Source organism: Corythoichthys intestinalis, chromosome 9 (genome assembly GCF_030265065.1).
Source record: "Corythoichthys intestinalis isolate RoL2023-P3 chromosome 9, ASM3026506v1, whole genome shotgun sequence".
Taxonomy (NCBI): Eukaryota; Metazoa; Chordata; class Actinopteri; order Syngnathiformes; family Syngnathidae; genus Corythoichthys; species Corythoichthys intestinalis.
In genome coordinates, this window is record NC_080403.1 from 56,908,796 (window position 1) to 56,935,834 (window position 27,039).

The 27,039-nt window shown below is 38.5% G+C and overlaps 1 protein-coding gene across 2 annotated transcripts in view; it reads right to left on the bottom strand.

Annotated features, from left to right (window-relative positions):
* The window catches only part of LOC130921657 (adenosine receptor A1-like), an 85,496-nt gene that overhangs the window by 15,169 nt on the left and 43,288 nt on the right, over nt 1-27,039 (bottom strand). The window contains exon 1 of one of the 2 annotated variants that reach the window (XM_057845801.1): nt 9,141-9,642. The exons of the other annotated variant lie outside the window; for it this stretch is intronic. Within the exon in view, the coding sequence (XP_057701784.1) occupies nt 9,141-9,463 (323 nt within the window). The 5' untranslated portion in view covers nt 9,464-9,642. Of the gene's footprint in view, nt 1-9,140; nt 9,643-27,039 lie in introns of those variants that run through there. 2 annotated transcript variants of the gene reach the window in all.

Sequence of the window (27,039 nt, forward strand, 5' to 3'; positions counted from 1 at the left end):
TATAACTACTAGGATTGTTCCGATCATGTTTTTTTGCTCCCGATCTGATCCCGATTGTTTTAATTTGAGTATCTGCCGATCCCGACATTTCCCGATCCGATTGCTTTTTTTTTTGCTCCCGATTCAATTCCAATCATTCCCGATAATTTTTCCCGATCATATACAGTACATTTTGGCAATGCATTAAGAAAAAAATGAATAAAACTCGGACGATTATATACATTCAACATACAGTACATAAGTACTGTATTTGTTTATTATGACAATAAATCCTCAAGATGGCATTTACATTATTAACATTCTTTCTGTGAGAGGGATCCACGGATAGAAAGCCTTGTAATTCTTAAAGGATAAATGTGACTTTGTATATTGTGACTAAATATTGCCATCTAGTGTATTTGTTGAGCTTTCGGTAAATGATACTGTGTTCTGCCCAAATGCATGATGGGAAGTGCAACCATGACTGTGCGTAGTGGTACCAATTGATATATCTTCTCAGCGTTGGGAAATAAAATAGGCTGTTAAGAAAAAGATCAACTACTACCTTTCTTCTCCACATTGCTTCCCACGATATTTCTAATTGTTGAGGGGCGATTGTAAGGCTTTAGCCAATGAAAAAAAGGCTTCAAAGTCTGCCAAAATTCTCTCGACTCATTTTACGTTGCCTTTTAGCTCTATGAATACGTAAAACGGTGCCATTATAGATTGAAAGCGACAATGCGTGAGTGGGTCGTGCAGCGTCTGCGTTAATTGCGTTAAATATTTTAATGTTATTACCGCCGTTAACGCGATAAATTTGATCGCCCTACTTTAAGCCAAAACTAAAGACTCTGGATGAGTGTAAGACATTTTGTCTGTAACGTGAAATACTATTAGAAAACGATTTAATTAAAAAATCCGATTTTATTCATAATGTATTTGTTTTGCTCTGTGCAATTGGTATTTGCAATAGTACCAGCAGCATTTATTTAATGTAGGTTTTCAGGGTGTGGAACGAATTAATGGAATTATAATGTATTCTTATGGGCAAATCCTGCTTGACATACGACCATTTCGACTGATAAACAAGGTCCTGGAACGAATTAACTTCGTAGGTACCACTGTACTTTTTGACTTTTTTGATAGTTATTTTTAAAGAGTTAATTCCGTTTTAAGCGGAAATTCGAGTTACGTCCCCGGCGTAGGAACAGAACTTGTTCGTAATAGTAAATAAAGGGTCTGTTAGTTTGCTGTTTCTTAGTGTTAGTTAGCCATGTTAGATTGCAATGTGTGTTTTTCCTGTTAAACCAGCCTGTATTTCTCTTTTGAGAATGAAGCTAATACAATTTTTTTACTATCATGTACGCAATTTTCCCTTAAGTGCTGCAATTTGAGAGCTCCCTCAACTTTCAAATCCCACTTTAACCACTGGATAAGTCTACATTTAAACTGCAGGCGTTCCGAGAATGATTTTCACAGGTGTTTTTGTGTGACTTGCTAGTTTGAGAAATTATGCAATGCGCCAAGCAGCCAGCATGAGCCTATTGACCAATCATGCATCCTTTGTTCAGATTATTCCAGCTCTATTGTCACTCGTGATGTTTTTTTTTTTTCTTTTTTTTTTACAGGATGGCATTGACAGTATTTTACATGAAGAAAGTCAAGTTGCAATATAGTATGGCATTACATAGTGAGATATTTATTGCCATATACACTCACCGGCCACTTTATTAGCTACACCTGTCCAACTGCTCGTTAACACTTAATTTCTAATCAGCCAATCACATGGCGGTAACTCAGTGCATTTAGGCATGTAGACATGGTTTAAGAAAATCTCCTGCAGTTCAAACCGAGCATCAGTATGGGGAAGAAAGGTGATTTGAGTGACTTTGAACGTGGCATGGTTGTTGGTGCCAGAAGGGTTGGTCTGAGTATTTCAGAAACTGCTGATCTACTGGGATTTTCACGCACAACCATCTCTAGGGTTTACAGAGAATGGTCCAAAAAAGAAAAAATATCCAGTGATCGGCAGTTCTGTGGGCGGAAATGCCTTGTTGATGCCAGAGGTCAGAGGAGAATGGCCAGACTGGTTCGAGCTGATAGAAAGGCAACAGTGACTCCAATAACCACCCGTTACAACCAAGGTAGGCAGAAGAGCATCTCTGAATGCACAGTATGTCCAACTTTGAGGCGGATAGGCTACAGCAGCAGAAGACCACGCCGGGTGCCACTCCTTCCAGCTAAGAACAGGAAACTGAGGCTACAGTTTGCTTGCCTGGTACACCAGACTCACCGCTGTTCCAGCTATTGAGTCTGGCCACCATTCACGCGGATACAATTTCCAGGGCGGAGAAAGCCACAGCAAACAGACAGCGGAGTGGACCAGTCAGCGACGGGCAGACATGACGTTAGTAAAATGACGAGGGAAGGACGAGGGACTTGCGCACGGAAGTAAATATACGAAGAGAGCGGAGTTTATTCAACATGGCTAGCGCGAGACAGACTGTTGTCAATGACTCGTGTCGATGTGTTATTGGTAATTTAAAACGGATTTTACCGTGGATTGGAACATATTCTCGGCTCTGCCGTTCACCATCTGTGTTGTTGTGGAGACGACTTTCGACGCGCAAGAGTGACGTTTCTCGTTAAGAACAAACGAATCTGATTTGTCGATTGATTTTGTACCTGCTCGAGAGGCCGTTTATTGGCTGGTTCCCAGACTATACTCTCAGTCTTTGAAAACTACAGGGAGAATAGTCTGGCAGATCCAGGCAAACAATTTGCACAGGCTCATCGAAATTGGGCAATAGAAGATTGGAAAAAACGTCGCCTGGTCTGATGAGTCTCGATTTCTGCTGCGACATTCGGATGGTAGCGTCAACAACATGAAAGCACGGATCCATCCTGCCTTGTATCAACGGTTCAGGCTGGTGGTGGTGGTGTAATGGTGTGGAGAATATTTTCTTGGCACTCTTTGGGCCCCTTGGTACCAATTGAGCATCGTTGGAACGCCACAGCCTACCTAAGTATTGTTGCTGACCATGTCCATCCCTTTATGACCACAATGTACCCAACTTCTGATGGCTACTTTCAGCAGGATAATGCGCCATGTCATAAAGCTGGAATCATCTCAGACTGGTTTCTTGAACGTGACAATGAGTTCACTGTACTCAAATGGCCTCCACAGCCACCAGATCTCAAGCTAATAGAGCATCTTTGGGATGTGATGGAACGGGAGATTCGCATCACGGATGTGCAGCCGACAAATCTGCACCAACTGTGTGAGGCCATCATGTCAATATGGACCAAACTCTCTGAGGAATGCTTCCAGCGCCTTGTTGAATCTATGCCACGAAGAATTGAGGCAGTTCTGAAGGCAAAAGGGGGTCCAACCCGTTACTAGCATGGTGTACCTAATAAAGTGGCCGGTGAGTGTACATTTACGTGATATAATCATTACTACAGTCCCTGGCAAAAGTCTTGTTGCTTATCCATTTTGTAGAAACAATTGCTAATAACCTGACTTGTAATTATTCAATTGGTTTCAGAAATGGCTCATATGAAAGCTAAGTCCCTCCCAAATGATGTTGAATGTACAAAAACATATTTGTTTCACTGAAAAAAGATTAATCATTTAATGAAGACATAAAGGTCAAATTTTGGCAAGACAAAAGTTTTGTTGCCTACAGAAAGTAGTGTGAAAATTGAACAAAAAATGTACTTCAAATACAAAAATATGTTACATAACATAACCGAATTAAGTAGTTGCGCTGTGAGATCCAAATTTAATATTTTGTATGACTTCCATGGGATTCGGCAAGGATTCGTACAATTTATTGATTAAGTCATCAGGAACATCAAAGAAAGCAGTCTCGCATGCCTCCCAGAGTTCATCAACATTCTTGGGTTTCATCTTCCATTCTTCCTCTTTCATACTACCCCAGACATGCTCAATGATATTCATGTCTGGTGACTGGGCTGGTCAGTCCTGGAGGATCTTGATCTTTTCCCACTGCAGCAGAGCTCCACGAGACCTGGTCACTTGAAGTCCCTGTGTTCAACCAGAACAGCCTGTAGAATTCTGTCTAGAAATGGCCTCCATGGTTGAATCTGCCCAGAAACCAGCATTAAACAAAAGACAATTAAAAAAAAAAAAAAAAACGTGTGGCATTTGCCAAGGCCCGCAGCCTGTCAAAAGGATGGACGCTGGAAAAATGGCAAAAGGTGGATTTTTCAGATTAATGTTCCATTGAATTACACCACAGTCGCCGCAAATATTGCAGGAGACATACTGGAGCCCGCATGGATCTGAGATTCACTCATAAAACAGTAAAGTTTGGTGCTTGCAAACTCATGATCTGGGGTTACAACCTGTATGGGGGTGTACGAGACATCTGCGGGGTGGAAGGCAACACAAATAGTCTCAACAAATATTAGCTACCGCTTACATTCCTGACCATAAAAAGGGACAATTTCTGCAGCAGAATGGTGCTCCATCGCATACTTCAATCTCTACCTCAAAGTTCCCCAAGGCAAAGAAGATCAAGATCCTCCAGGACTGGCCAGCCCAGTCACCAGACATGAACATCATTGAGCATGTCTGGGGTAGGATGAAAGAGGAAGCATGGAAGACGAAACCCAAGAATGTTGATGAACTCTGGGAGGCACGCAAGACTGCTTTTGATATAACAATAAATCAACAAGATGGCATTAACATTCTGTTAAAGCGATCCATGGATAGAAAGACTTGTAGTTCTTCAAAGATAAATGTTAGTACAAGTTATAGAAATTTTATATTAATACCCCTCTTAATGTTTTCGTTTTGATAAAATTTGTAAAATTTTCAATCAAAAAATAAACTAGTAGCACGCCATTGTTGATGTCAATAATTACACAATGCTCATGGGTGCTTAAGCCCATAAAATCAGTCGCACCCAAGCACCAGCAGAGGGCGACAAAACTCCCAAAAACACAAGTAACAAGTTGGCATTGCACTGTGCTGTCATTTTAATCAGTTTGAGCGGGGCATGTGCGTTAATTGCGTCAAATATTTTAACGTGATTAATTTAAAAAATTAATTACCTCCGTTAACGCGATAATTTTGACAGCCCTAATATATATATAGAAAAAGAGGATCTATGTACAACAAAAGAACAACTGGCCAACTTAGATAGCAAAAATCCGCTAGCTTAAATGCTATAAAATGCTAACACTATTTTACAATGCTCTTAACAAATGGGTCAGAAACATATTCCCACAAAAAATGGCTAAATATACCTTTAAACTAAATTACGAGTGCGTTCAAAAAAATCATTAGCTCAAACAAAAACTTAGCCTATGTTGGTCTTAACAGGGAGCAGATGGATTCAGCCATGTGAAAGGTAGAATAGAAGGCAGTGTATCCACCCAAATCAATAAACCTAAATGCAAACACTTTCAAGACAAACCATTACAACGCCACTTTAATTAAACGAATACTCGTAGCAGCAACATTTAATTTGAATCGTTTTTTTCTAATAGAATACTCGAGTTAATCGATTAATTGTTGCAGCACTAATTGGAAACCAGAGCATTCGCAGTCATTCTGTCCGATTTTCGGGGCATTTGCAGGTCACTTGCTGTTTGTTTACAGGTCATTTCCTGTTGAGTTTGAGTCACTGCCTAATGATTTGGGTGATTCCCAGGTCACTTCCTGTTCTGTAAGACAAAATAAACAGGAAGTGACCCGTAAAATACCCCAAAATCAACAGGAAGTAACTGAAAATCAACAGGTAAATGACCTTAAATGGCCCAAAGTTACCTCATTGCCTGATGTTGGCTGCCAATGACGGCCATAGACGTTCAATCAGTTTGAAGTTGGAGGGATGGCAGCGATCATTCGTTGCCACCCTCCCAGTTCAAATGGATTGGACGTCTACTAGTGATAAACTCATTCCAATTCGCAGCAGAAGCTTGTTTTTCTGTTTATTCATTGTTTGTAGAATATCCTAGAATGATTTCCTGACCAATGTATCGATAATCGTTGTATCGCCAGATCATCGTTATTGCGAGTTTTGAATCGCGTATCGTATCGTGAGGTAACAAGAGGTTCCCACTCCTAATAGAGCCTACCCACGTACCACGTGCTCGCTGTATGGTTCCGCCCACTTGTCCGTCAAAACATAGTGTTAACCTGTTACGGCTACGTACATTTCTCCTATTTACGACGTGTTTTTCTGCTCCTTAACATTAATAATCAAAATGGTGAAGGCGTGTGTGGCTGTTGGTTGCACTAACAGAGAAGATGGAAGGAGAGAATTGAAGTTTTACCGTATTCCGAGGGATCCAAAGAGGAGAGTGAAATGGACGGCTGCAATTCGACGTGAAAACTGGACACCAAAAAATCACCACAGACTATGTAGTAGTCATTTTATATCCGGTAAGATGCATTTAATATATATTTAGAGGGTTTTGGCCTGACAACCACAATTAAGATCATTGCTAGGCTAATCGCCGACAACATACGACGTAGTACGACATAGTTTCAAATTCAAGATGTTTGTGACTGCCCTTTCTTCCACCATCGTTATTTTTGGAATAATATTTAGCTGGTACCAAGTGAAAGAAACTGGCCTCGTCTACGGGGCTGACAAATAACCACAATTAAGATCATTGCGAGGCTAATCGCCGACAACATACGACGTAGTACGACATAGTTTCAAATTCAAGATGTTTGTGACTTCCCTTTCTTCCACCATCGTTATTTTTTGAATAATATTTAGCTGGTACCAAGTGAAAGAAACTGGCCTCGTCTACGGGGCTGACAAATAACCACAATTAAGATCATTGCTAGGCTAATCGCCGACAACATACACATATGTATGTAGTGAGAGTGCTATCGCTAAACCATATAAACATTAAAAGCCTTAACTCCATTGACAAACGACATGAAATACATTAGACTTGACAGTGGATGTTAGCAATAACAAAAGATTTTGAATTGAAAATTTCGTAACTCACCTTTCCAAGCACAAGATAGATTCCTGCCGAATTTTCGTGGACGAGGACCTGTTTCACCCAACCAGCAACGAAGTATTTATAAGCCCCCAAGCTCTTGAAGTTTTTCATATTTTCGTGAGAATAGGCTGATTTAGTGTGGACAAGATAATTGTAAATATCTGCGTAGCAGATGTCAGGCAGACAGGGCGAAGACAGTGGGTCGAAAAACATCGATTTGGGCATCAAATATGGATCTGGCGACTGTATAGAACGAAGCTTTTCCTCATAACGCCTTTTATGCAACAGATCCAGTGAGTTTGCGGCATCAGAAAGCTCCGGGTCTTCCATGAAATGCATTTTAAATTCCGCCATCAATTGAAAACAATGCTAATACAGAGTCAAAATGACGGACAAGTGGGCGGAACCATACAGCGAGCACGTGGTACGTGGGTAGGCTCTATAGGAAAGTCAATTACATGCATTGACACTTTTCGGACACCGGCGGGGCTGAAAATCCGCTTATGTATTTACATATGTTTTCATACATTTTTAATATATTTTATGTATCTTGTTTATCCCTTAAATACCTGCAACATGAAGAAATTATCAGAGAATCCCAAAATTTGAAAAATAAGGTCCTAATGAAACCTTTTTTTCAAATTTGTAAAAAGAAAAGTCTAAATGAATGTGTAATAAGCGCTGCGATATCAATAACCCTTGCTAAATTCTGTTTCTTTTTCTCATCAAACCTGCAGATGCATATGTTGACTTGCATCCATCTTTTTTTTTTTCAAAAAGAAATGTCAAAATTCTGAATTAGTCTCAAAACCATGAAATTTTAGGTGTATCAAATGTGATACATTTGGCAATAAAGGGTTATTTACATGTTTCAGACTGTTCATGAATGTTCTAATGATACCATGTATTTATAGTCATTTTCAAAGTATCGGAATCGGCAAAAAAATATCGGACATGCCTTTTTTTATTTAATTATTTATTTTTTCCAATTAAATCGTTTTCTAATTGTATTTAACGTTACAGACCTAATATGATACACTCATCCGGAGTCTTTAGTTTAGGATTAAGGTAGGGTTATCAAATTTATCCTGTTAACAGCGGTAATTGATTTTTTAAAAATTTATCACATTAAGATATTTAACGCAATTAACGCATGTGCTGCACGACCCACTCACGCATTGTCGCGTTCAGTCTGTAATGGCGCCGTTTTACCTATATATAGAGCTAAAAGGCAGCGTAAAATGAGTAAAGAGAAATTTGGCAGCCCTTGGAGACTTTTTTTACTTGGCTAAAGCCTTACAATCCCTCTCCCAACAATTAGAAATATCGTGGTAAGCAATGTGGGGAAGAAAGGTAGTAATTGATCTTTTTCTTAACACCCTATGTTATTTTCCAACGCAGAGAAGATATATCAATTGGTACCACTACGCACAGTCATGGTTGCACTTCCCATCATGCATTTGGGGCAGAACAGTTAAATGGCTACAGTATCATTTACTGAAAGCTCAATAAATACACTAGATGGCGATATTTAGTCACAATATACAAAGTCCCATTTGTCCTTTAAGAATTACAAGTCTTTCTATCCGTGGATCCCTCTCACAGAAAGAATGTTAATAATGTAAATGCCATCTTGAGGATTTATTGTCATAAAAAAACAAATACAGTACCTATGTACTGTATGTTGAATGTATATATTCGTCCGAGTTTTATTCATTTTTTTCTTAATGCGTTGCCAAAATGTATATGATCGGGAAAAATTATCGGGAATGATCGGAATCGGATCGGGAGCAAAAAAAACATGATCGGAACAACCCTAATATATACACACGCACACAAAAATGTCTGTTAAAATTTGGCTCTACTCCACGGTTTTTCACTTTATGCGGTCGGTCAGCGATAAGCGAGGGATCACTGTACCCCGATTCGGCCGCCTACTTTGGTCATCGAAATACTCACAAAAGATGCACACAAACGAGCACTCATTTGCTGTCACATTCATGAAAACAATGATGTTTTTAAATCACCTAAAATAAAATACAGGCTTTTGAAATGTGGGGGGGAGGAGGATAAGTACACGCAAGTACTAATGAGACTTACGTGCAAATTTGATCATTAATAAACCGCCTGTCGCTCATTAAATAAGACGATCATGAAGGTCCTACCTCATAGGTATTTTGACCCTCAGATAACGATCGATGGCGATGGCCAGCAGGGCCAGGATGGAACTTTGCGTGAGGACGAGCACCGTGCAGGCGACCAGCAGACAGCTATAGAAGTGAGTCTCCAGTCCGATACTGATGGTGATGGCGAGGGGGATAACGAGAGCCCCGACCGCAATGTCAGCCAAAGCTAGCGAGACGATGAAACAAAACGTGGTGTCCCGTAGCGAGCGGTTAATGCGCACGGCCCACACCACCATCACGTTGCCGACCACCGACGAGACGGCGATGAGCAACTCCATGCCGATGTAGACGATCCAAGACATGTCGCGGGGGAGGATGAGTGCGCGCTCGGATCCGGGTAAAGCACACCTCCTTTGTCCCGCTCAGGTGTCCGCTCGATTCAATCTAGTTTCTTCTCTCCTTCTCCAGAACGCGGAGCTGCGCGCCACACGCAAAACTTGCTCTACACATGCTGCGAGGCGGTGTTGGAAGAGAATGAGTGTCCACCCCGCTGCCCCAGTGGATATACTGTAACTGAATGAGTCACAAAGCTCCTTTCACAACCGTGGAGTTGAAATAATGCCTCATTCGCCAGCAAATCGCTGTAAACTGTTTTTACAGTCCCGCGTAAACGTGAGTCATTTTAAATCTCACATTATCATGCTTGGAGATGATCTAGCAGTCGTTTGTTTATGTCTCTTGTTATATGATTATATCCGGAGCAGAGCATAGGGGGTTGTAAAAAAGTTCACTAGAATAAGGGCGTCAAACTCATTTTGGTTGATGGGCCTTATTTATGGCAATTAGAACCCATGTGGGCCGGATTTTTGGCCAATCAAGTTAACTCACTGGGTGCCATTGACAGCAGCAGACGTTCGATCCATTTTCCAGCAGGGCTGGGAACAAAAAGTTGTATTTGGTATATGGCAAAATCGCTTTTGGAAGATGGAAATTTTGGGGAGGGTATATGGCAAAATGGCTTTTTGTATATGGCATTTTTTTGTATGTGGCAAAATGGCTTTTGGTATTTGGCATTTTTTGGGTAAATGGCATCTTTTGTATATGGGAAATTGGGGAATAGGGCGATTTTCAGTATATGGCATTTTTTGGTATGTGCCATTATTTGGTATATGGCAACATGCCTTTTGGTATATGGCATTTTTTTGTATGTGGACAAATAGCTTTTGGTATATCACTTTTTGGGGGGGGTATGTAGCATTTTTTGGGGGGGTATATGGCAAAATGGATTTTGGTATATGGTATTTTGCAAAAATAGCTTTTGATATATGGCATTTTTTGGTATGTGGAAAAATGGCATTTGATACATGGCATTTTTGGGTATGTGGCATTTTTTGGTATATGGCAGAATGGCGTTTGGTATGTGGCAAAATGACTTTTGGTATATGGCATTTTTATGTATGTGGCATTTTTTGTATGTAGCAAAATGGCTTTTGGTATATGGCATTTTTTGGTATGTGGAAAAATGGCTTTTGATATATGGCATTTTTTTATACATGGCAAAATGGCTGTTGTTATGTGGCAAAATGGCTTTTGGTATATAGCATTTTTATGTATGTGGCATTTTTTGGGGGGGTTTTGGAATATGGCATTTTGGGGGGTATGTGGCAAAATAGCTTTTGGTATATGGCATTTATTTTTTGCTATGCGGCATTTTTTTGTTATGTGGAAAATGGCTTTCAATATATGGTATTTTATTTTGATTGTGGCATTTTTTGGGGTATGTGGCAAAATGGCTTTTGGTATATGGATTTGTTTTTGGTATGTGGAAAAATGGCTTTTGATATATGGAATTTTTGGGTATGTGGCATTTTTTTTTCTTTTTTGTATATGGCAAAATGGCTTTTGGTAAGTGGCATTTTTGGTATGTAGATAAATGGCTTTTGATATATGGCATTTTTTGGAGTGTGACATTTTTTTGTATATGGCAAAATGGCTTTTTTGGTATGTGGCATTTTTTGTTACGTGGCATCTTTTTTGTATATGGCAAATTATCTTTTGATTTGTGGCAAAATGGCTTTTGGTACATGACATTTTTTATGGCATTTTTTGGTACGTCGCATTGTTTTTGTATACGGCAAAATGGCTTTTGGTAAATGGCATTCTTTTGGTGCATGGCAAAATGGCTTTTGGTATTTGACATTTCTTTTGGTATGCAATTTTTTTTGGCGCCAATTTCAAAAGAAAAGCAGTTGATTAGGTATGTAAAGAAATAAATGAGGATCAATGCGTATGTGGCATTTTTTTTTTTTTTTTTTTGTATATGGCAAAATAGCTTTTAGTATATGGCATTTTTTGGTAGGTGGCATTTTTTTGAATAATTGAAAAGGCTTTTTGGTATATGTCATTTTTTGGGGTATGTGGAAAAATGGCTTTTGATACATGGCATTTTTTGGTGTGTGGCAAAATGGCTTTTGGTATATGGCATTTTCTTGCTATGTGTTATTTTTTTGGTATGTGGCAAAATGGCTTTTGATACACGACATTTTCTATGGCATTTTTTGGCATGTGGCCTTTTTTTGGGGGGTATGTGGAAAAATGGCTTTTGATATATGGCTTTTTTTTTTGTATGTGGCAAAATGGCTTTTGGTATTTGGCATTTGTTTTGGTATGTAGCATTTTTGGGGTATTTCTTTTTGGCACCGTTGTTGAAATAAAAGCATTTGATTATGTATGTAAAGAATGAATGAGCAAAAAAGTGTCAGTCAGGCAGAACAACCCGGCGGGCCGGATTGGACCCCCTGACAGCCGACATGCCATCACATCTTTAAATTCGCGGCCACTCTGTCGGTTTGTGCTGTTTAAGTCATTGACGATGAGCCTCCTTTCCCTCACCTTGAGTGTTGTCGGAATGATTGATGCTTGTCAGCCTGCGCAATCATTTTTCAGGAACTCCTTTCTTACTTTTACTTTTCACACGAGATTACATCCCTGCAGCACATTAGTCAAAGAAGAAAAGGAAGAAAGGTTTATGTCTTGTTCGCTGCTATAAGATTCAAATCGTGGAGCATCCTTGAGGTTTTAATCATTATTTTATGACCCCCAAATCAACAGGGAGTGACCCGATAACAAGAAGTAACCCTGAAATTTCCCCAAATCAACAGGAAGTTCACCGATATCAATAGGAATGACACCAGAATGCCCCTAAATCAACAGGAAGTGACTCAATATCAACACACAGTGACCTGAAAAGCCCCTATCAACAGGAGGTGACCATATATTTTTGGGGGGTATATTTTTGTATATTTATAGATTTTTAAAATTATTTCTATATGCATTTTTAAAATATTTTTTTAAAATATATTTTTTTATATATTTTGTCATTTATTGTATTTTTTTTATATTTTTGATTTTATATATATATATATTTTTTAATATATTTGGTGATTTTTAAATATATTTTTAATATATTTTTTATGTATAAATAAATAAATTGAATGATAATATATATATATATATATATATATTTTTTTTTTTAATATATATATTTTTATTTATATATATTTTTTAATCTTTTTAAATATATTTTTTTTCTATATATTTTTTGTCTATATATTTTTTTTTTTATTACGGCTGGCATTATTACTTTTTTTTTTTTTTTTTTACTATTTTGGAAATTAATTTTGGGACCAATTTATGGATTTCTTTGTAGCTCAATTTATACTTTATTTAAAATTATTTTTTAAATTTTCGCAGTAAGAGTTGGAAATTGGATTTTTTTTTTTCAATGTTTTTTTATTCTTTTTCAATATACTTTATATATTTTTTTATTTTCTCTCTCTCTCTCTCTCTCTCTCATATATATATATATATATACTTTTTAAAATTATATATATTTTTTGTATATACATATTATTATTATTATTATTATTGTGTAATACATATTATTTTTGGAAATTAATTTTGGGACCAAGATATTTATTTTATGGATTTCTTTGTAGCTCAATTTATATTTTATTCAAAATGATTTTTTGATTTTCGCAGTATGAGTTGGAATTTGGAATATGATTTTAATGATAAATGGTGAAGATTTGGAAGAACTATCTATATTGACGTCTGTGCCTGTAGCATTCCATCCCGTTAGGGATGGACCCCATAAAACCCTAGTGACGCTTAAGAGTAACTAGCTAGTTAGGTTCCAGCGTCTACAGACGTTATCACATGACTAGTCGAGCTCATAGCAAACACGGAGTGCTACAAGGCGAGCTAACTTGGGCAGCCCTTGCTTGATAGCAATTTCATCTAGCTGTTTGTGTCTTGAAAAAGTTATATTTTTTCTTTTATTTCATATACTTCCATCCATCGATTTCCTCTGCATGAATGTGTATATTCAGTTTGTTTAAAAGAATAAAATAAAATGAATTTTTTTGTGTACTGAAGCTTTCGTATCTCGAGGCACCGCTGTACTTCATTTTTCAAGCACAACTTAGATTAATTCAATGTCAACATTAAAAGGCCATCTCCTTTTTCTCCTTGACTTCATAATGTGACAAATGATAAAGCGGCGCATTACCGTGCATGAAATTTTATGTAAAGAAGCGTTAATGATCCCAGCTTCATATTTCCCAGAGAATAAAATGGATTTGTTGTATTTAGACAATCATAACAGTGATGTGTTTCATTCAATGATCCTTCACAGACACACAATGCAGCTCCAGGTCCAATTCTGACAGTGCCGAACGTGCACAACGGCTGCAGAGACGTGATAATTTGGAGGGAGAGAGAGTGAACGTGCGACTCCTCATCAACCCTCTGCAGCCTTGCACAAATGAAGGAAACCGTTTCGACAATTTCCCCCGCCGGGATGAGGCGAGCGTCGCCAGGACTTCATTTGCTGACCTGGAGGCAGCGCAGGAACGCAAGTGAAGACGAAATGTGCAGTCTTCTAAAGTCTGCACGGCAAATCTCCTCTGGGAAAAATAAAATAAACATCGCCAGCTAAGCCAAAATGTTTACTTTTACAGCACTCAACCCAATCCCCAGCCACAACATTGGGTCAACTGCACTATCTAATGCAGTGTTTTTCAACCTTTTCTGAGTCATGGCACGTTTTTACATTGGGAAAAAAAATCCCCCAAACCAAAAATGTTTCAAAATTACTTTCTGTACAGTATATTTAACTAGAGACTGCAATTTCTGGAGAAATTACTCTAGGTCTTTGCTGTGTGGAGATACAGATCTTAGTCCCGCCCAGGTTGGTTTGGGGACATTTCTGAGACAATATCAGGTCACTTCCTGTTGATTTAGGGCCATTTGGGGGCGTGTCCTGGTCATATCAGGTCATCTGGGGATATTTGGGGGCGTGTCCTAGCCATATCAGGTCATGTGGAGACATTTGGGGGGCGTGTCCTGGTCATGCCAGGTCATTTGGAGACATTTGAGGGGCGTGGCCTGGTCATATCAGGTCGTTTGGGGACATTTGGGTGGCGTGGCCTGGTCATATTAGGTCATTTGGGGACATTTGCGGGGCGTCGCCTAGTTATATGAGGTCATTTGGTGACATTTGGGGGGCGTGGCCTGGTCATATCAGGTCATTTGGGGACAATTGGGGAGCATGGCCTGGTCATATCAGGTCATTTGGGGACAATTGGGCAGCATGTCCTCATCATATCAGGTTATTTGGGGGGTGTCCTGGTCAAATGAGGTCATTTACGGACATTTGGGGGGCGTGGCCTGGTCATATCAGGTCATTTGGGGACAATTGGGGGGCATGGCCTGGTCATATCTGGTCAAATGGGGACATTTGGGGGGGCGTGTCCTAGTCATATCAGGTCATTTGGGGACATTTGGGGGCGTTTCCTGCTCATATCAGGTCATTTGGGGGACGTGTCCTGGTCATATCAATTCATTTGGGGACATTTGGGGGGCGTGTCCTGGTCATATCAGGTCATTTGGGGGGCGTGTCCTGGTCAAATGAGGTCATTTATGGACATTGGGGGGGCGTGTCCTGGTCATATCAGGACATTTGGGGGCGTGTCTTGCTCATATCAGGTCATTTGGGGACATTTGGGGGGCGTGTCCTTGTCATATCAGGTCATTTGGGGACATCTGGGGGGCGTGTCCTGTCACATCAGGTCATTTGGGGGGCGTGTCCTGGTCAAATTAGGTCATTTATGGACATTGGGGGGGGTGTCCTGGTCATATCAGGTCATTTGGGGCCATTTGGGGGGTGTGGCCTGGTCATATTAGGTCATTTGGGGACAATTGGTGGGCGTGGCCTGGTCATATCAGTTCATTTGGGGACATTTGAGGCAAACGTCCTATTGATATCTGGTCATTTCCTGTTGATTTGGGGCCATTGTTTTTTTTTTGCCATTGAAAATGAATGAGAAATTTGGACGTCCATGGCCGTCAATGGCGTCGATTTACATATATGTCAATGGAGTCCAAGTGCATGCTTTACTGAATTTTTTTAATACCGTTTAAAGCTCAGGTATTTTCATTTTTTTTAAAGTATAACTTTGTTATCATTATTTTAACAGAAAAGACTTCAAGCGCATTAATTTGCCTGAACTAACAAAACAAAAGTCACATCCAAACTGACAAAAACACTCAAGGTACATTTTTTTTTGACCATTTGATAACGAAAAATACAATCTCATCATCTCATCACTTTGTAAAAGTGGTTGGTGGATGAATGTCTTTGTTCTTGTGTTACTAGAAGACACGATGAAAAAAAAAGATCAAACAATCAGCTCACACAGCGCTTTAGATCGTATCAAGTGACAGCATGACTATGGTGACTGATCATCCCTTTACTTCCTGTGGGAGTGAACTCCTCTCGACAAAATGTATTATTCATCTTCATGCAGCAGCTGTCAAACGTGTTGCTTGAAATGAAATAAAAAATCACTAATATGAAAAAGAATTTATCAGCAAAGGAGGTAAGGTTGTTATGTTGCGGAAAAAAATTGATTGAATTTAGTGCATCGAATTCTCATCGCATGTTAATGTTCAAGGTGAAACTCCCTTTATAAGCATTGCAATCAGAGGTGGATGGTAACGTGTTACATATACTTTGCTAGATTTACTTGAGTAATTTTTGGAGGAAAATGTCAGTACTATCACCACACAATAATTTTTGCTTGAATAGATTTGTGAAGAAAAAATGCTGCTCTGTTGGGCGAAACTAGAGTTGTTTTCGCTTCATTTTACATACAGATAGTACCCGGGTTACGAATGAGTTCCGTTCCTGCACTGGTGACGTAACCCGAATTTCCGCGCAACCCTTTAAAAAAATAACTATACAAAAGTCTAAAAGTATTGTATTTGAAGCGGATACACTGCCCTCTGGTGGCAGCGTTGGGGTTGGCTGGACTGTCGCCTTGTATGACTGAGAAACAGACTCAGACGTCGGGCATGGATAATTGATAGCTGCGCTCTGGTTTGGCTCACATAAGGCTGTAAGTGGTTTCAGCTAATACAACCCCTAGCAAAAAGTATAGAACCACAAGTCTTGGACGAGTACTCACTCAGACAATTTGTTATGTACAACAAACTCTGATAAAAAGCTTGAAACAATAATGAATGAGTTCAAAAGTGCAACTCCTTGGCGTTCAAAAACACTAAAAGAAATGAATAAAAAACATTGTGGGGGTCAGTAAATGTTACTTTTATAGTGCAAGTGCAGGGAAATAAATATAGAATCACTCCATTCTGAAGAAAAAAAATATGGAATCACTCCATTTTGAGTAGAAAATACAGACACACCCAGTCCATTTCCTTTCCTTCATTGGGCCCCTGCCTCGGATTAGATCTGCTCGTTAGTCAGCAGTTAAAAACTGTGCAGTTATCATACCTTGGAGAGCTGCTGGACCAAGTGGATTCACAAGAATCATGGTTGAAAGAAGAGAGATGTCTCTTGAGACCAAGGAGAGGATTATCAAACTTCTTGAAGAAGGTAACGCTACACGTATGGTTGCCAAAGATGTGGGCTGTTCATTATCAGCTGTATCCAAAATCTGGACCAAGTACAAACAGCATGGCAAGGTTGTTAAAGGGGTCCTCTATTTTTAGGACAAGTAATTCTTAAAAGATAAAGGCTAGTATGAGTTATAATAATTTGATATTAAAACCCCTCATAATGTTTTTGTTTTAATAAAGTTTGTAAAATTATTTTAACTGATAGGTCGCCATTCTTGTTACGTCGCAGTAAGTGACATCACCGGGCCCGTTGCCGAAATTCCAGCGTGTCACTCGTTAGCTTTCCCAACATGTTGTCGGTTCTACCCTTCCTATTTGAACCAGATCTGAAAAGTGAGGAGCAGGACAGCACTGTCGGTCGTTCAAAACACGAGCTTCAGGGAAAAATGTGTGCAGCAAATACCTGATAAGACTAAAGTTGGGGAAAATGACAATGACAACAGAGCGAGAGAGTGTATGCTGTTGGAAACTCCGGTTTTATTAACAGATATTCAAGGTAAGCATATTGCGTTTTCAAACTTATCCCAATATAATTATGTAGATTGTTAGCATCCAGAGCTGTCGTGTGCTTTACATACAGTACAGGCCAAAGAGCACACCTTGTGTAATCCATGTCTTGAACATTGTAGCGCGTGGTAGGTAGGGTACATGTATAAAAGTACCAAAAAGGGGAGAAGCTTCCACTTATGCACATTTATTCACAAAAAATAATATTTCCACCTTGACCACTCTTCACTCGGGAGCTCAGCAGTACGCAAACACACGTTCCCTGAGGAACTCCCAACATTGTTGTAAGGTCCACGTCAGAGTCACTGTCGTCACTGTAGCGTGGCATAGTGCTTTAATTATTTAATATGATTTGGGGAACACTCCCACGAAGAATAGTCAACAAAAAAGACAGCAATAGTAATCCAAATCCGCGTTTTTTACTCACTCGAAGATCCAGGAATTAGACCGATCCCATGGCAATGTCGCAGCCGCGATCAGGCCGTCGATTCCACAAAATAGACTGATCCGAAAAGCCGCTGTGGGACCGACGAATCAAAAAAATGGACAGATCCGAAACCAACATTGCAGACGCGGTGGGACCGTCGGATTCAGAAAATAGACGGATCCCTTACTTGACTGAGGATCCAGGAAAAATGTTCGGGCGCCAGTTGTAACGCGTGGTGGGTAGGATACGTGCATACAGGGACCAAAAAGGTGGATAAGCTTCCACTTATGCACGTTTATTGACTAAAAATAATAATTCCACCTTGACCACTCACTTCACTCCCCTTGTTTCCATTTGACTGGAAATTGCATCCAAAAGCAGCACATCGTGGCATTTTACTTCGCGAGTTTAGGCAGCAATAAGCAATTGTTGAACACGAAAGATACCAATGACGTCATCACTGCGAGCCCGCAAACAATGGCGCCAACAAATGGTCAAAATATATAGTAAATATTGCCATCCATTCATTTTTCCAATCCATTTTTTGGATGACAACAGTGGTATGAACAAGTATCTGAACCTTTTGGAATTCCTCACATATCTGCATAAAATCACCATCCAATGAGATCTGATCTTTGTCAAAATCACACAGATGAAAAAACTGTCTGCTTTAACTAAAACCAGCGTAACATAGGTTTTCATATTTTAATAGGATAGTATTCAAACAATGACAGAAGGGAGGGGGGGATCAGCAAGTGACTGAGTGAAAATGTAACATTTTGTGTTGTGCCCCCCCCCCCCCTTTGGCAGCAATAACTTCAACCAGATGCTTCCTGTAGCTGCAGATCAGTCTGGAACATCACTCAGGACTAATCCTGGCCCATTCTTCTCTACAAAACTGCTGTAGTTCAGTCAGATTCAGACGGCCACAGGTTTTCCTGCAAAACATCCTTTAGAATTTATTGTTCCATTAATGATTGGAAGTTGTCCAGGCCCTGAGGCAGCAAAACAGTCCCTAATCATGATGCACCCTCCACCATGCTTCACGGTGGGGATGAGTTGTTGATGTTGGTGAGCTGTTCCATGTTTCCTCCACACATAACATTGTGTGTTACTCTCGAAAAATTAAACTTTGGTTTCATCAGTCCACAAAATATTTTGTCAAAACTTCTGTGGAGTGTCCAAGTGCCTTTTTGCGAACATTAAACGGGCAACAATGTTTTTCTAAACAGCAGTGGCTTCCTTCGTGGAGTCCTCCCATGAACACTATTCTTAGCCTTAGTTTGACATATAGTTGATGTGTGCACAGAGATATTGGACTGTGCCAGTGATTTCTGTAAGTCTTTAGCAGACACTCTGGGTTCTTTTTTACCTCACTGAGTATTCTGCGCCGAACAAGGGGCGCCATCTTTGGTGGACGGCCACTCCTTGGGAGAGAGGAAACAGTGCCAAACTTTCTCCATTCGTAGACAACTTCTCTGACTGTCCATTGAGGAACAGACTTTTAGAGATGATTTTGTATCCTTTTCCAGCTTTATACAAATCAACGATCACAGGTCTTCAGATTGCTCTTTTGACCGAGCCATGATGCACATCAGACAATGCTTCTCATGAAGACAATTCTTACCAGGTGTGTGTTTTATAGTGGGAAGGGCAGCTTTAAACCGCTTATCAGTGATTGGGCACTCACCTGACTGAAATTGTTTGATAAAAATTGGTTTCTATTGCTCTTTAAGTCTCCATAAGCAGAGGGTTCACTTACTTATTTTCCCCCCTTCTGTCATTGTTTGCATGCTATCCTTATTAAAATATGAAAACCTATAAATGTTTGGGTGGTTTTAGTTAAAGCAGACACTGTATTTTCACCTGTGTGATTTTGACAAAGATCAGATCGCATCTGATGGTGATTTTATGCAGAAATGTGAGAAATTCCAAAAGGTTTAGATACTTTTTCATACCATTGTACTTTATATGCGTAATATTAAATTGAATATCTCTCTTTACTCTTACTTGAGTAAAATTTTGGGCTTTTCAGCACACCTCTAATGATTTGCCTTGCACCTCATTTAGTAGTGATCATCTGTGCAACACAGAACATTTTGGGGAATAAAGACTAGTTTATCCAAATTTTCTGAATTCCTTTGTGTGCCTCCTCTGCTCCAGTTGAGATCACATTCAGCCTGAGGTTGCTGGGGTTATTTTGTGTTTCCCATGGCACAGAAATGTAAACTTGGATGTGTTTTAGGTGGAATTTACAACCACTAAACACCGCATCCATCCAAAAGGCATCATTAAGAATGTTGCTCCATGGCTGAGAAAAGAAAATATCATGCAACTCGTGGTGTGTAAAGTCCAAAATATACAGCAAATACTGAACTACTGAATGTTCTTGTGTTGCTAAAACAAGAATCCATCGTTATGATGACTATTTGAACTGAAGAATCACAGATATGCACTGAAAATGAACATTTTCTCAATTATAAATGTTCATATTCTGTAAGTAAAATGAACAAAATATGACTTGGCGCAGCAAAATTAGTCACAGTGAACACCTGAGATTTAAAAAATGCGAATTACATTTTAGCTCAACATACGAACGCTTCTGTACACAAAATATTTGCAGTTTACATACAGTTTATGAAAGGTTTTTTGACTCGTTTCGTGCTAATCGCGATGCTAATATGCTAACACGCTAAACGGGCATTGCAAAATATTTAAAACGTGTTAATTACGATTAATTAATTTTTAAGCTGTAATTAACTCGGTTAAAACTTTTTTTAAAAATGTAATTGTTTGACAGCCCTAATTATATATATATATATATATATTAGGGCTGTATATATATATACACATATACACACATATATATATTAGGGCTATATATATATATATATATATATATATATATATATATATATATATATATATATATATATATATATATATATATATATTAGGGCTGTCAAACGATTACAATTTTTATTCGAGTTAATTACGGCTTAAAAATTAATTAATCGCAATTCAAACCGTCGATAAAATATGCCATATTTTTCTGTAAATTATTGTTGGAATGGAAAGATAAGACACAAGACGGATATATGCATTCAACATACGGTACATAAGTACTGTATTTGTTTATTACAACGATAAATCAACAAGATGGCATTAACATTCTGTTAAAGCGATCCATGGATAGAAAGACTTGTAGTTCTTAAAAGATAAATGCTAGTACAAGTTATAGAAATTTTATATTAAAACCCCTCTTAATGTTTTCGTTTTAATAAAATTTGTAAAATTTTCAAACAAAAAAATTAACTAGTAGCTCGCCATTGTTGATGTCAATAATTACACAATGCTCATGGTGCCGAAACCCATAAAATCAGTCGCACTCAAGCGCCAGCAGAGGGCGACAAAACACCAAAAAACACAAGTAACAAGTGGACATGACACTGTGCTGTCATTTTAATCTGTTTGAGCGGAGCATGTGCATTAATTGCGTCAAATATTTTAACGTGATTAATCTAAAAAATGAATTATCACCCGTTAACGCGATAATTTTGTCAGCCCTAATATATATATATATATATATGTTTATATACATATCAAATATATTTTTGTATATTTCCCGCTAGTCACCCTTTGTTAAGAGTTCTGTCTTCTCTCTTCACGATGTTATTGAGAGGGGAAAAAATGAATAAATTTTTAAAAGTTAAAGCCACCAGGGAATAGGATTTTTTAAATTTAAGATTTATATTTCATTGTGTAGACATGCCTTATAAGGAAACAAGGTTGAGGGATTTAAAAAAATTAAGGAGCTGGATGAGGCTGCTAAAGGCAGCAAATCCATCAACAGCTGGGTGAAGGGCCCAATCGGTAAGAACAACACAGTTTACAAGGATATTCAGGAATAAAATCCAACTATTATAAACACAATTACAATGTTATTGTTCTATAACATTTAATGTCATTACTGTATTAATTATTAGGTGCTAGAGTTTTCAAATATGGATAATAATGAAATAATAGTTTGGGGGGGGGGGACTGCTGTTGGTGGCTCAGTGAACATCTGATGTGGTTTGGTGACAGATGAACAACAAGTTGAGGAAGGAAGTTTTGATATAGAGATTAAAGAAAGAAAAGAGGCAAAGACTGACTGAGTCACAGCCAGAACGTGTTGATGACAGTGTTGATTTCTATTCTCTATTCCCCCTCCCAATTAAAGTCTATCACAGTCACGGGCAATTATACTGTAAAGCTGGTTAAACTGGAAGTTATGTTGTTGTAAAGTGTATGAAATTCTTGTTCATGTGCCCCATTAGATCTTTGAGCACCTGTCCCTCCATCGGGCTCTGCACGGCCCTGCCCCCTTTAATGTGTTTGACCCGGTGTTTTATGTAAAGCTGGGGTGCTCATAAACCTTTGGGATCATTCTGTTTGCTGTCTTCACTGGGGTTTGTTTAGACAAGGTGATTGCCACCTTGCATATTGTTATTATTGAGGGAGTTTTGCGTGAATCATTAATTTCATGAATTATCGCTTTAATTAAGATCTGAGCTGGAGTCGGTTGTATAAATAAAATGCTCTTAATCCCAAGGGATTGTTCTGTTTGTATTAAAGTGATCCTCTAAAAATACATGTAGGCTCTAATAAACCACAATTGTTCTCTTGTACTAAAATATGTTGTTAGAAACACATAAAATATTAAATCAATGGCAATATTTTATAATATTTAGTACATATTTTGACCGTTAGTTGGCGCCATGGTTTGCGGGCTCGCAGTGATGACCTAATTGGGATCTTTCCAAATGTGTAGCGTGTTCAACAATTTCTTGTTGCTGCCTAAACCCGCGAAGTAAAATGCCACGATGTGCTGCTTTTGGATGCAATTTCCAGTCAAATGGAAACAAGGGGAGTGAAATGAGTGGTCAAGGTGGAATTATTATTTTTAGTGCATAAATGTGCATAAGTGGAAGCTTCTCCCCCTTTTTGGTCCCTGTATGCACGTATCCTACCCACCACGCTTTACAACTGGCGCCTGAACATTTTTCCTGGATCCTCAGTCAAGTAAGGGATCCGTCTATTTTCTGGATCCGACGGTCCCACCGCGTCTGCAATGTTGGTTTCGGATCTGTCCATTTTTTGATTCGTCAAAAAACAGCGGCGTTTCGGATCAGTCTATTTTGTGGAATCGACGGCCTGATCGCGGCGGCAACATTACCATGGGATCGATCTAATTCCTGGATCTTCAAGTAAATAAAAAAATGCGGATTTGGATTAGTATTGCTATCTTTTTTGTTGACTATTCTTCATGGGAGTTTTCCCTAAATCATACTAAATAATTAAAGCACTATGTCACGCTACAGTGACGACAGTGACACTGACGTGGACCCTACAACAATGTTGGAGTTCGCCAGAGAACGCGTGTATGCGTACTGCTGAGCTCCCGAGTGAAGAGTGGTCAAGGTGGAAATATTATTTTTTGTGAATAACTGTGCATAAGTGAAAGCTTCTCCCCTTTTTGGTACTTTTATACACGTATCCTAGCTACCACGCGTTACAATGTACAAGACATGGATTACACAAGGCGTGCTCTTTGGCCTGTACTGTATGTAAAGCACACGACAGCACTGGATGCTAACAATCTACATAATTATATTGGCATAAGTTTGAGAACGCAATACGCTTACCTTGAATATCTGCTAATAAAACCGGAGTTCCCAACAGCATACACTCTCACTCCCAACCAGAGTTCCCAACAGCATACGCTCTCTGGCTCTGTTGTCATTGAGACTTTTTCCCAACTTTTGTCTTATCAGGTATTTGCTGCACGCATTTTTCCCTGAAGCTCGTCTTGTGAACGATCGACAGTGCTGTCCTGCTCCTCACTTTTCAGATTTGGTTCAAATAGGAAGGGTAGAACCGACGACATGTTGGGAAAGTTAACAAGTGACACGCTGGAATTTTGGCAACGGGCCCGGTGATGCGACTGCGACGTAACAAGAATGGCGACCTATCACTTAAAATAATTTTACAAACTTTATTAAAACAAAAAAAAAATAAGATGGGTTTTAATTAGGGCTGTCCAAATTCTCGCGTTAACGCGCGGTAATTAATTTTTTTAATTAATCACGTTAAAATATTTGACGCAATTAACGCACATGTCCCGCTCAGAAAGTATTCTGCCTTTTGGTAAGTTTTACAGCAAGGCTTTTTGTGCTGTCCAACAGCGAACTCTTGTGGTCGCTTTGCGACATGGTTTATTGTTTTCAGTCCAGTTCAATATGGCTGCACAACGTCTCGGGCTGATAATGTTGTGCTCATATGATCCTTGGACAAGATTTGTCCGTAAGTATGGTTGTTGTAAAGAATGTACATATTATGTTAGTAAGCGAAATGTTATATTTTTTGTATGAGACGCTTTTTGTTTATGTTTAGTGAACCTGTATAGCGTGCTAAGCTAACGTTGTTGCTAATGCAATGCTTGTGTACTTTATTTTTTTAGTTTTACGACGGTCTAAACAGGACAATGGTTTGAGTCCGTTTAATTAATAAATCAGATGAAAAAGGAAGAAGTCTGATTATTAAGGCGTCGTTCACTAGCTGTCTAGCTTTGGAAAAAGTAGACACTTCGGAGTGAGGACAGCATAGACAGATTTAAATGACAGTAGAGTGAAATGCCCACTACAGTCCTTATGTACCGTAAGTTGAATGTATATATCCATCTTGTGTCTTATCTTTCCATTCCAACAATTTATTTTACAGAATATATATATAATTTACACAAAAATATGGCATATTTCATAGATGGTTTGAATTGCGATTAATTGCGATTAATTACGATTAATTAGTTTTTAAGCTGTAATTAACTCGTTTAAAAATTTTAATCGTTTGACAGCCCTAGTTTTAATATCAAATTATTATAACTCATACTAACATTTATCTTTTAAGAATTACTTGTCTTAAAAATAGAGGATCCCTTTAACAGAATTAAATTCACTGGCACTTTCAGTTCTAATAAAGAAAAATTAGGTTTAAATAGAAGACATTCCGAATAATTTGTCATTATTTTTATTTTGCAAAGAAATCATAATCGATATCGGAATTGGGTTTGAGAGAATGTAATCGGAACTTTCTTGTTGGGCAAAATCAAACAGGCCTACTTTGAATGCTCCGTTTCAGTGCCATTGACAACGCTTGACCTTCCCAGTCAAAATGGATTGGACGTCTAGCGCCGTCAATGGCGGCCAATGAGCTAACACAGACACTATTCTCGTGAAAATTTTAGTTAGCAACCTGTTGGTTTCTCTTTTATTCGTGCAGTGACACCTTTTTAAAACGATGTATCGATTCTAGGCAGGAGCATTTCGATAACATTTTTGATACAAAGTTTCGCAATACATCGCCATTTGTGACAAGTGAAGTCACTGCAAAGATTTGACTTTTGTACAAAGCCTCGTATTGCATTGCCTGCATTGTATGCATTATTCAAATCGTGATTAGGCAAATAAAATAATAATCAAATGTTCCCGATGCAGCAGCTGCTGGGCCAATTATCAGTCTCCATTTTGATTAGTCTGATTAAATTGTCTGATTAGAGGACATTTCACAGCGTGTTATTATTATGTTGCCCTTTTGCTCCCTCGCAAGTTTTTCTTTTCTTCACATTTGTTCGCGTGTTGTTGACTAGTGTTCGTGACGCGGGAGATTGATTGACAGGTCACGAAGGTGTTTCGTGCTCGGAGAAATAAACAGAGGCTGTGTCTGACTTGGAATTCTGGTGGTGTGACAAACGTTCTGCCTGGCTCGAACACACCTAGTTATCAATTCGGATACATCACATCTTCTTTTCCTTTCATTTACTCTATTTTTCTACGGCCACTTCATTTATTCACCTATTTATTGTTCCTGTAAACCTGTTCTCATCATCAAATTTATACGATTTCGTACATAGTCTTCAAATAAGGAAGAGGATTAAGGGCACTGAAGACAAACAAAAAGGTGTGCAGAATTCTGACTCGGCAAATAAAGTCAAAATTCTGAAAATAAAGTCAGAATTATGGCAATTAAGTCCGAGCATAACGTCAGAATTTGGACTTTAAAGTCTGAGAATAAAAGTCAGATTTTGTCAGAATTCTTAGAATGAACTCAGAATGTTGAGATAAGGGTTTGAGAACAAAAAGTCAGAATTAGAATTCTGAGGACAAAGTCAGTATTCTGAGAATGAACTCAAGAAATGGAGAATGAAGTCTGAGAATAAAGTGTGACTTTGAATTTAGAATTTTGATTTTAATATCTGAGGTCAAAGTCAAACTTTAAAATCCGAAAATAAAGTCAGAATTCTGACAATAATGTCAGAATTCTAAACTCACAATTCTGGTAATAAAGTTTGACTTTTGAAGTTTGAGAATAAAATCAGAATTCTGAGACTAAAATCTGTGAAAGTCTGAAAATGAAGAAACTCAGAATTCTGAGAATAAAGTCTGGGACAGAATAAAGTAAGGATTCTGAGAAAAGGCATCTGAGAATAAAGTCTGAATTCTGAGAATATAGTCTGACCTTAAAGTCAGAATTGTAAATTCAGAATTCTGAGAATAAATTTAGAGTTCTGAGGTTAAACTTTGATTTTAATATCTGAGAGTAAAGTCAGAACTTTAAAGTCTGAGAATAAAGCCAGAATCTGACTTAAAGGCAGAGAATAAAGTCTGACTTTGAAGTTAGAATTTTGATTTTAATATATGAGAGTAAACAGAGATTTTAAAGTCTGAACATAAAGTCGGAATTCTGAGAATAAAGTCAGAATTCTGACAATAATGTCCAAATTCTAAAAACACAATTCAGATAATAAAGTTTGACTTTTAAAGTTTGACAATAAAATCTGAATTCTGAGAACAAAGAATCTCAGAATTCTGAGAATAAAGTATGAGAAAGAATAAAATAAGAATTCTGAGAAAACGGATCTGAGAAAGTTAGAACTTTGATTCTAATATCTGAGAGTCAAGTTAGAACTTTAAAGTCTGACAATAA